Genomic DNA, 12,534 nt, shown 5'->3' on the forward strand with positions numbered 1-12,534 from the left:
CACTGTATGGAAATGGACAGAAGAATGATTCAATCGTTTTGTTTTTGGATACGCCTCCAAATGCAAATAAACTCAATAAGTGTCATATGCGGTTAGCTGTTACATAATTCAAAGTATATTCATTTCATACATAAATCTACGCTTCCAATTTCTACTGTGACAAATTGTGAAAGGTCTCCAATATCAACTGTAGCGGAAATGTACCTAACATAATTTTGATATATATACGATGCAACGTGGACGATCTGCATAGGATCGATAAGTAGCATAAAATCATCGAAATTAAAAAAAAGAAAAATGTTAAAAAGGTAAAGTACACAGAACGGTATTCTGATGCATATGATGTAATTTTAATTAATTTTGCTATTATATTCTACGTATAGTTGTTAAATCTTGTGTCTCTAGTGACTCTTGATGTTAGTTATTATACTTGCAACCTTGTTAAAATGATCGACTAGGCACTTCACCGTTACTGTAATTTACGGTTTGTAAGCATTTGACAAGAAAATATAGGTATGCCCAGTACAAGAAAGACCACACCTCACGCATTTCTATTACACGTTTACGGAAACATATTATAAATTTCATGTGATTTTAATTGCATTTTGATGAGAGCCTCTCAACGATTATTGGTGTTAACTGACACATAAATACGTCCACGACTCTACGGCGGCCAAAAACTTAAAGGGATTTAATATCCCAGTGATATGTTCCCGGAAACAGTGCCATTAGTGGATCGCAGTAAATTTTACAAATTAGTAGCGTATGACATACTAAAATTAATGACGTTTTGTCAGCTCGAGGCATTTTTTAATTTCACTTGGAACCCTAATGATGGAGCAGATGTCAGCGCCACGGCTGAAAATGAAGCATATATTTTCTATTTTTTGTTTAGCTGGGAATATTTTGGGTCATTGAACTCTAATCCTTTGAAAAAGTTTTACAATTGAAAGTTGTTAAATTAAGTAATTTTAACGGCTTTTGATTGATTGTTGTTTATGAAATTTAAATATCCATAAGCGACGATCAAAACTCCATTAGAGATAGTTTTATGATGGTTGATTACAACAACTATTTTTAATTAAAATATTGATCGGTGTGATATTTGCATATGTTCGAATTAAACCTATACCTAGTGATGTTTAGTTCGCTCATTAAAAACAAGAAAATATGTCGATTTTAGAATCTAAACTTTGCCGGGGAATGTTTTTTTGTTCTATATTGGGATGTGAATTAAAAAAAATAGCTTTTTGCTCTTGCGTAAAATGAACTTAGAAGCAAGTTAATACGGTAGAATTACAGTAAAACAAGTTAAGCTACCAACACTGCCGTTGAATTTACACGGATCCCATTAAATTGTATCCGTGCCAATACGCAAGGGGCCAGGAACTTTGATTAAAATTTCATAACCCCAAGCTTAAGCATGGACTCATTATATATTGTACCGGAACCCTTTATATTTAATGATTGTACCTTTATTGACACAACGCACTAAGCTATGTTTAATAAAAGACCTCAAAACATTGATTAAAGTTGAATAAACGTCCTGATTAAAAATAAAGGGCAGTTATTATAAATCATACTTTTTTTTATTATAGGTATATTTTGAACTGTTGTGAGTAATGACATTCAAAGAGTTTTAAATCAGAAATCAGAATCATTTATTCAACGTAATTATCATGGATAAACTTGTTGAAGGTCAATGTAACATTTTTGAATTTACGTCATTTCGCAAGGTGTTATGGCTGAGGAGAAGAAATGACAAGAAACTGCAACAGCAACACATCTTTTAAAAACCAATGAGGATATACAGTACAAGTTATTTAATAACTAGAGGAACACATTCAATACCAGACATTTTTATCATTTAGGTAGTCATTAATCTTATAATAAGCTTTTTTACATAAAGTAAGCTTCACGTGAGCTTTAAATTTATTTTCTGACAAATTTAAAATATTATCTGGTATTTTATTGTAAAAACGTATACATAACCCCAAAAAAGATGAATTTAATTTACTTAATCTAGAATTTTGAATAGCAATTTTATGTTTATTTCTTGTATAAAGTTGTTAAGAAATGTTAAAGGTGTTGAATATTTAGGGTGCAGAAGTTTTAAGTTTTTATAACTGAGTGTGCAACAATTATCATTACAACAAGCTTGCAACACCATGCATTGATAAAAAAATAAAAATCATACTTACGAACAGCTTTAATAAACAATCAAAAAACAAATTCCATAAAATAAGCAGTACTAAAACTCATTTTAACAATACAATCGTTGAAAGCTAAACGACAAATAGTAAACGCGTCGCTCCTTATTGTACAGACTCCGGTAAATCCTTCCTCACTCGTTATTTGCCCTGCAGCTCGTCTTACGACCGGTCGTAAGGCCGATTGGCTACGACTAGTCGCAGCCATAGTATTGCTCAAACTCTCTTACTCGGCTTAGCAAAACGGCACATTCCCAAGGGACGGCCACCAACTATAACTCATCCAACTATCGCCGTCAAGCCGCCGAGAAAGCTATATATCAAGTTTGATAGTCAATTATTGGCACTTGGTACGCGAAACCGCTGTCTTTGGGTTATCTAAGCCATATACCCTTGCGGATAGACCTCTTCTAATATGCTATTCATAAGCCAACCTAGCAGGCGCCCTTCTTGATAATGAAATTCATAGAGACAGATACTTATAATGAGATGTAATACAAAAGTTGTACAAAAGCTTGTCCCTAGCAGAAAATCCAATAAAATCAGTTTATTATTCAATCAACAGTTTTTAGGATTCCGTACCGAAAGTGTAAAAAACAGGACTATTGCTCCAGTGTCTGTCCATCCATCCGTATGTCACCAGGCTTTATCTCATAAACCGGGTTAATCAGATAGTTGAAATTTTCAAAGATGATGTATTTTTGTGGTCGCTATAACAACAAATAATAAAAAAGTAGAATAAGATAAATATTTACGGGGGCCCCATGCAACAAACGTGATATTTTTGTTCGTTTTGGCTTTATACTGACAACGACAACAGGTAGACGCTTTAAATATTCAAATAATAATAATATTTAATTATTATATTCACTTTAAAAAAATATACATTCAAGGGGGTCGAATACAACAAACGTGATTTTTACCTAATCAATGGTACGAAATTCTTTGCGAGTCCCACTCGCACCTTGCTGTTTTTTTTTTGAATCAGTAACTTGCGACAGCGATTTATGAGCGAAATAAATAATACAAGTTGTGCAACTTGGTGTTTACAATAATTTATAAAAGCTAAAAGCTGTTATTTCACAAAATTTATATCAGCTCTAATAAAATTTGATAAATTAATTAATAATTCCGAGTTTACGCATTTTATTAAGGTTTTTGTTTTGATAGTAACGTAGACCTTTGGGTAGCTGGCAAGATTTATTATTGGAAGGACACTAAAGCGACACCCAACTCTAATGTTGGGAACTCGAAATGAACCCACTATAATGACGGTCTCTCGGCGGAGCTATTTACTGAGCTCCGAAAATTCTCATGCTCGACACAGCTCGCATTCTTCTCAAACTTCAGATTGAATTAACGACACTAAAAAGCGCATGGTGTCACGGAATTTACTGAAATTAACGCCCTTCTAATCTATTGTATTACCAAAAACGACCTGAACAACATTCTTCCAACTGATCCAAAATAGAACACGATTTTACAGTAACTTTTAAACATTTTGACAACAAATTCGACTAGAGAAAATGTTGTAAGCCGGTTGTAAAAGCACAAAATAGAATTTGTGCTGCCCTAAATAGAATCGTGAACAAACAAAATGCGTTTGAATACATTTCTATTGGACTACCAAATATTTTTCAAGTGCACCGGCGCATGTGATTAAGGGATGGGACATTATCTGTGTTTCTTTTGTCCTCAACTGTCCTTGTTTTGCGGTCTGCGGTCGCAGTTCTTTCGATATTTACCTCATTCGCGTTCTTAAAGCGCTCTTATTAAGAGCTTTTTTGGAGTGATGAGAAATGTAAAGTTATATTTTATATTGGGTTACGCAAGCCGATACCGTTGGCTAGACGAAAGCTGATCTCTGTCAGTGACATCTCCGGGTACGTAAAGGATTATCGAATGACAATGTGCATTTTTTCCATACGGTGATTATTTAGAAGAGGAGAAATTCAAAAGACTCGAGACTCGCTTTTAAGCTAGGATGCTATTAAATTGCGCATGCCTCCTTTGTCGTGCCATATGGCATTTTCCACCAGATGCGTCTTTTGTCAAACCAACATTTCGAAGTAAGCTAATATCTTAAGGCATTTTAAGTTCAATCACATTACAGCTGACATGAACTCAATGTGAAATAAATTATTCATCAGCTCCTTTTTTGATAGATTTTACTTATTATCTTGAATAAATTCAATAAAAAGAGACTAGACTAGAATATCTTATCAAAACGACTGAATCTGTAAATAAGTGTCTTGTTTAATTAGGAACCTATATTCTTACAAACTTTGATTAGGATATTTTATTCTTCGTATTTTTAATTTTTTTAGTAATATATCTTCGTCGTAATTCTTAAGTTACTGTTCAGTTAGGATCACGTGTGAAATATGCTCGCAGGATATCTATTTCTAGCCTATTGTCTCATTTTACCGTTCACGACTAGTTTCCACAAACAACTCAAGTAAACACATTTTCTTGGAATAGGTTAAAATCGTTCTCCAGTAATCATCGGTTTGGCCTATTTTGAGAGAAAAAATGTATCTTATATTATATAGCGTGAGGATTTTTTGAATCAAGCTTGATATTTGGGGCTAGTTTGGGATTGGAAGAAATATTAAGTTGAATGTATGTTTTCTTGTCCGTTCGTTTCCAAAAATTGTTCAGTTTAGTAGCATAGTAACGACACAAAGCCATTAGCCCTTTGGGCACCCCAAAAGGACATCCATATGTTCTTCTATCTCGCATTATTATCAGCTGTTTGTTATTTATGTCCATTCTAGTTTAAGGCCTTTATCCCGAATATAAACTTCTGCACATACTGTGGTTTCGTAATTTCCATTCAGACAAACGAGGTTTCAAACTAAAATTTTACGCCAGATAATGCTATCTGCGAATCCCTTCTAACGATAAACTAAGTTAATTACAAAACTAATTCCATTCCTTTCGTTCCAGGAATACACGTTCCCAAAACACACTACGATAAATATTAAACTCCGAATTGATTGTCGACTTCTCTCCATTTTATATGAATTCACTTTGTTTTTTAAATCCCATTACCGTACTCCTGATATTATGAACTTTTTGAATATTATAAAGCTACGAATGGAACACAATTCAATATTTTCTTTGTCGAATACAAAGTTTTTAAAAGCCGGTTATTTAGAAAATATTAAAACAGAAACAGGCAAAACAACTGCAAAAATTAAGGATAAACTACAGCTGCTGTAAATACCTAATCATTAACTGTAATCTCTGCTGGGGACTGAATGATTATCCTTACTAATCCAACAAAACTATTTCTGACAAACATAAACTTCATCTCAAGCAAAGCTAATCTCGAAGTTCGCTTTGTATTTATATCCCTTCTGTATTATAGCAAGTAAACTTACTGCTCAAACTTGTACCCCTTAATAAAGAGTACAAACATCACATTCGATAGAAATGCGCACTAGTCGTAAAGGACTCGTAAAACAAGTTTCCCCATTATTTCCACGCTGGCCCGTCGCCGATTTGATAAGGGTGCGAACGGCAAAAGTAACCGATGTTGATTTCGTTTTGATTTGTCCGCACGGAGATAATAGCAGTTTCATGAGTTGATGAGTTAGTTTCAGGATATAGCTGGATATAACTGGATATCGACGGAAAAAAATGTGGCAAATGTGCTCAGCGTGTGTTCGTAATGGGAAGAGAATTGTTTGACGAATCGAAGGTTAAAATGGGTGTTATTTACGATATCATAGGGTATGAATCTTTTTAGGGTTTTCTTTTAAGGAAAAACTCCGTTTCTATTTTGTGATTGGTATACTTAAGGAAATGTGAAAATATATATTTAAGAAAGAAGAAATTTATCTGAATGATAGTCTAAACATTTAGAAAACTGCGTAGGCTAAGCTTTCATAAGGTAACTTGTTAAATCTTTTGTGTGCACATTATTTTGATCACTCGTTAACTAAAATAATAGTGTTTGTTTTCTCTCTCTCTTTTAAGTAAGTAATTGAGTTATGTTATGATATCACCCACAAAGTCATGAATAACTTAAATAAATTCATCAATTAGCGTGTAATATGAACATTTTAATATGCATTTCTCTACAAGTTCTGAATATAGAGAGCATGTTACTAAGGTTCCGAACTTTAGTCAAGTGACTTTCAATTTCCAACATGTTTGCATATTGACTAAGTTAACGTAACTAAACTTCCACTATGACTAGGTTTGCTGGCACGAGTAATACAGAAGTTTATAGGTAATTTGTTCATCATAGAATCTATTAAAATATTTACTGCAATCAATAAGACATCATTTTCCAAGTTACTGTGCATAGTATCGATTAATTTCTCCGTACCAAATTTGAATAGAAACCTACTTTGTAATACGAAATAAGTTTTCATTAACTTTGCGGAATATTTTAACATACCTAAGTCGAACCCAAAATTTGATATTGTAATTTTATACAAAAACTTAGTTCAGTTTGTAGCGGAAATACAAGTATTAGAATTTGTTCTTTGAATAGATGAGATGTTTATCATGTTTTGAATCTGTCTTTGTCATCAATATCATAATGACTCAAATTTAACGTTGTCATAAAGCTTTTTCTCATTTAACCTCATATTTGTTTTCTAAAATTGTTGACTTATTTCATCTTGTGTGTATGTGTATGTTTGATCTATAGTAGTATCTCACTGTCGGGAAAATAAAATAAAACAAAAAACAAATAAAATTTTGAAAATCGTGTATTTTGTATTTTCTTTGATAATATTTTCTTTTTCCATAGATATTTACAATTTATATACAAAATGATAATTATTTACAGTCTTTTTATGACAATCATAGTATTTAACAAAATTATAGTATAAATGCATCTGTACATAAGTTTTTAACTTTGGCATTATAATAATTTAAGCGATTTTTCTTGTTTGTACAATGGCTATTTACAATGGCCTATACGTAGTTCTCCTATAAATACTATCGCAGAAAATAGGAAAATTAAATCCATAATAACTTAAACAAAAAGTAGCGCCCTATTCACGTATAAAATAAATGCAGGAAATTAGGCGTACAAAATATCTTAGCCTACATAATAAATACAATATGGAACAACTTAAAAATAATTATCACGTTTTGGACTAATACGCTTAAGCGTTGCAAGTAGAGTTAAATTTTACCTGCGTTGGAGCATACGCTACGCCCAGAGTTGCGCATGCGGCGGCATGCGGTGTGGGTGCTCGCGCGCGTGCACGCCGGCAGAGAGGGCCAGCCCGTCGCCCAGCAGGGGGGGGAGCTTGCCCGGCGGCGGGGGAGGGGGCGGCGCCGGCGCCCGCCCGGCCCCCACCGGGGACACCGACGCGTAAATATTCACAGTCGAACGATGATACTGACACTTCCTCAAGTCCGGCATCGCGAACTTTAACTTTTGCCAAAATTGTCTGTCCCCCCACTCTATACACGTATTTGCCTTCAAACACAACCGCAGCTCCGGATCGATGTCTCTATTCGGTAGCTCGCCTAGCAATATTATTATCAGTCTTCTTCGTCTCTCTTTCAGTACTTCGTGCAGTGCCGTCTTGAATTCGAAACGACACCATTCGTTGTTAATGAAATTTTTAGAAAGGACAATTATAGTCCTCTTAGATGACTCCACTGCTTCTATTATTGTATCCGCGACGTAAGCTGAGGCGTTGAAATCGCGATAATGTAAGCAAAGTCGGAAACTAGGGTCGGTGGATTCTAGACCGGGCGCTAACATTTGAGCGACGAACGCCTCATCTTTCACGCTATAGCTTATGTAGGCGTCAAATAGTCGGTCTTTGTCGGCTTCATCGTCGAAGGCCGTACTTTTGTAGCACATACGAAATCCACAATGATAGTAAATCCAGACACGGAGCTCACGACGCCAATAAAACACGCCGCATATGAGGGCTGAGCTTAATACAAATACACAGAGGGATATTAATAGCAGTGGAAGATAATCATTTATAACTTGATTCTCTATAATAGACGAGCTTCCACCGACATGGCTTGTACATATTGTATTGTTAAAATCAGCCATAAGTGGCCCCACTGCGTTTGTTATGTTGTCAAATATACAGGTGATCTTGTCGGCATCTTCCACTTTACCAAGGTTATTTTTAAACCAATTTCGGAATTTGTGCATATATTGACAATCGCAAGACCACAGGTTACGGGAGAGGCTTATCTCAACCAAATATGGATTCATCGTGAATTGCCACACAGCAAAGCCGTAAATGTTATTCCCGTCCAAACGTAGCACTTCTAAATGCCTCAGCTCTATAAAGGTTCGGTTATCGATGTAGTGTATTTTATTGTCTTGTAGATACAACTCACGTAAACTCTCCAAGGGCGACAACTCAAAACCGAGCAATTCTTTTATATTGTTCTTTTCTAAATGCAACACTGTTAAGCGTTTTAGTCCACTAAACGTATTATTATACAAAGCGTCAATATTAGAGTTATTCGCGTACAATATTTTTAAATTTTTACGTCCTATAAAAGCATGACTTGTTAGACCACCAAAGTTATTACCGTCTAAATATAGTTCAGTAGCGTCCATAGGAATAGTGTTAGGTATTTCAGAATACCCGGCAGCGGAACAGTCCACAATGTTCGCCGACCATGGCTGGTCGTGATAACACGTACAGTTCGATGGGCACGTCATTTCACAATCACAAGCGTCAAAATCACAACAATGACACAACGTAAAACAATGGGTTTTATATGTACACAAAAACTGAGATGATTCCGCCTCGATGAGGGGAATATAAGTCCTTTCACGATTATACAGCAACTTGCAGTATATACTCTCCAAGTCCATTACCCTCGGGTGTTGCCTGAGGTGGTCTAGTTTATTGATGCGTTGTAGCCACTCCATGGTACAGTCGCATTGGAAAGGATTTCCGCCAATATAAAATTCGGGCAGGGGTCGCCCGGGATCGACGGGAGTCAAACGAAGCGCATTGAGATCCATACTAGTTATCTGATTTGCATACAAATCGACTCTCGTTAAATTGGTTTTTCCAACAAAAGTTTGAGCTTCAACTTGTGTAATTTGATTATCATTCAGGAACAGAAGCTCAACGCTGCTCGGAATTGAATAAGCAGATATTTTCGTCATTTTGTTGAAACTGGCGTCCAATGTTTGTAGTCGCAGCTCTTTATCTAAGCGGTAATTATTTCCCAATTCTTTGATGTTGTTGCTATGTAGGTCCAGCCATTGAAGTCCCGGTGGAATAACGGCGTAATCAAACCATTCTATTTGGTTATCTGACACGTTCAACCACAATAGAGAAGGAATATTTACGAAGAGGCCTTGCACATCAGTGAGTTGGTTGGCATCTAGTCTAATAGCTTGTAAATTCGTTAGTGATTCAAAAGCATTCATATCTATGCGCCTTAGCTTATTTCGTGCAAGATTTAAAATTTGTAGGGTTGGTAAATCTGAAAATACGTCTTTGCTTATGTTTTCTATTTTGTTACCGATAAGACGCAAGCCATAAACGTTATGCAACCCGACAAAGCCTGGCTCCTCCAATGATGTTATCTGATTTTCTCCAAGATCAAGAGTTCTCAGTAATCGCATATTTCTTAGCGCTATGGGTACTTTCTTCAAACGATTTCCATTTAAATTCAAATCTTGAAGAGAGGACGTATTTCTAAACGCTTCGGGATGGAGTTCCTCGAGGTGATTGTTGTCTATAGATAGCAGAGACAATACGTACAATCCGTTTAAGGCATATGCATCGATGTGAGATATTTTGTTGTACGACAAAATTAGCGTATGTAAATTATTCATCGGAGCAAAGGTATCGGCTGCAATGCTTTCCAACATATTGTGTTGCACATTTAATATCTGGAGAGTATACAAATCTTTGAAAATTTTTGGGTCTAGTTTTGTCAATCTATTGTTCGATAAGTTCAATAATACCATTCTTATTAGACCGGTAAACGTATTCTCATTAATCCATGTGCTTGTTAGGTGATTGTTAGATAAATCTAATGCTAGTAACTGATCTAAGTTAGCAAATAGACTTGGTGAAAGCACACTAATAGAATTATTCTGTAAATATATCTCTTTAATCACTGGTCTACAATCTTTAAACAAATCTTGTGGAAGAGCGACGATTTTGTTGTTCGAGAGATCTATTATTGTTAATTGTTTTAATCCAGATAAGGCTTTATCTGCCACCATAGATATTTCGTTGTCATGTATATGCAATTCTTTTAGTCTTCTCAGCGCCATGAATCCATTTTCTGGCATTAAAACGAAGTGATTATTTGATGCATCCAGCACTTCTATGTCCAGAGAGCATGTGGAATGTGGCACTGACTGTGCGGAAGGAGCCGGTGCATCTTGCTCACTAATCAGAGCTTGGTGCATTGCTCTCTCTCTGAATCCCAAATCACTCACATCTTGAAGTCGATTCGAAGATACGTTCAAGTACACTAAATTAGTTAGAGGGCAAAACAAGTTTTCGGGGAACGACCAAATGTTGTTAAAACTCAGATCTAACTTCTCCAACTGTCGAACAGCCGTGAAGCTTTCTGATGCTATCTCTAAACTCATCGCAGCCCACTCCGTATTTTTCGTTCGAATCGTTAAATTTCGGAGATCTCTCAAGCCGGAGAGTACACCAGGCGGCCATCTTCCAATTTTACAGTTATCCAAAACAAGTTCACGTAGTTTCACTAAATGCGCGAAACTTCGATCATCTAATGAGCTTTTGTACATCATTTCTTCGTTGCATTCTATTCTCAGAGATGTTGTGTGCTCTGAAGGAATGACGCTGAAGTTGGTGGTGTCGAACTCACTATTTATAGTCCGAAGTTTACATGTAAGCGAAACTTCGTGGGCATCATTTGGACTCCTTAGCCACCACTGACAATCATCTGGAGCTTCATATTTCAGTGGCAGTGAGCTCTGATCAGCGACGTTAAGTCCAACAACAAACCAAAACAGGATTTGTCCGAAGAATTGTTTCCTTGAAGATGTTTGCTGAACAGCCATTATGGGGTAAATCAAATATCAAGGAAGAAAGAAAACAAGACACGGTAGGCTCAGTGTCATGTTTTTTCCGTCGGCGTTCGTTTGTTGCGTCCCCTTGCCGGATGTAAAGTATCCATCAATTTATTAAGTCTATTTCGGCTTCAATTTAAACAAATAGTCCTTAATGCCTCTAAACTCATGATGGGATGATTTTAGTTCACAGTTTTGTATTTATCGTCCTCGGTAGCGTAAACAAAATTTTCACATAAACACTGTCCACATTGACTGAAACGTCCAATATTCACTTAATTTTGTTTTGCTGAATATGATTCTTGATTAAGATTTAGTTATTCATCGAAATAGATGAAGTCCGTAAGTTTGTTATTGAACACGATAGTGATAAGCGTGTTTTCACTGTAACGTTCTTCCGTTTCGAGCGTCAAGTGGCGCGACCGTGCCCTGACGCTGCTACGAGTCAACTGAATTCGAGCAGAGGCATTGCAGTTGAGTAGAGTATATGGTCGGCTGGGGTGAGGGGAGCGGGGCGGGATGAGCCGAGTGGTGGCGAATGTTCACGACGACTTATTACAATAAATTATTTTTTTTCGGAGCTTTAAGCGATCGGCTGTACGTATTCCAAACCGCAAACTTTGAATGAGCGCAGGCATCAGCTGCTTTCCGATATACAGTTGACTTTTTAACTTTATTTTAATTTATCATTTATGCATGCATGATACTTATGGACAGAAGACAGGTATAATAAAAACGGTTTTTTTACGTATTATTAGGTAACATTAACAGAGACAAGAATTGAGTTTTTAAGAATACTATATAGGTACGCAGGTAATTCTAATAAATTCTTGTTTGACTAAATTATTATTTTAAAATAAGATGTAAGATCGTTAATTTTATCATCTTAAATATTTTTTGTGTACACGTGTTAGGGTTAATGTATCTCAAGATAGAGATAATGTAGATTTTTTTGTTTGGAAATCCGGTCATTGTGGGAATTTTCTTACGGCAACCGTCGAAACCTTTCAAGTATGCCATATTTTGCGTGCCTTAGCACGATCGACCGAAAGCCATAGCAAAAATTCTGAGAAGTACCTATTAAAAATTTTATTATAGGTGTATAAATATTTGAACTTGCGAGATTTTTTTTTCTTGAAGCTTTTTGTGCCCCGCAGTGGGATATATATATATATATATACCTATGTGAGACTTCTTATTATTCTTCATTTATATAAAACAGGCTAAATATTTAATTATTATTAATAAAAATAACAACCTCTGTAGCCTAGTGGTTGAGCGTTGGGTCACGATCTGGAG

The 12,534-nt window shown here is 35.8% G+C and overlaps 1 protein-coding gene across 1 annotated transcript; it reads right to left on the bottom strand.

Moving 5' to 3' along the window:
• Window positions 1–7,011: 7,011 nt before the first annotated feature.
• LOC126371192 (toll-like receptor 6) lies at window positions 7,012–11,666 on the bottom strand. Its single transcript, XM_050016440.1, has one exon. It carries the CDS (start codon window positions 11,224–11,226, stop codon window positions 7,387–7,389), a length of 3,840 nt encoding a protein of 1,279 aa, XP_049872397.1. The 5' UTR covers window positions 11,227–11,666; the 3' UTR covers window positions 7,012–7,386.
• Between the last annotated feature and the right edge of the window lie 868 nt (window positions 11,667–12,534).

The sequence above is a fragment of the Pectinophora gossypiella genome, chromosome 12, assembly GCF_024362695.1.
Source record: "Pectinophora gossypiella chromosome 12, ilPecGoss1.1, whole genome shotgun sequence".
NCBI lineage: Eukaryota > Metazoa > Arthropoda > Insecta > Lepidoptera > Gelechiidae > Pectinophora > Pectinophora gossypiella.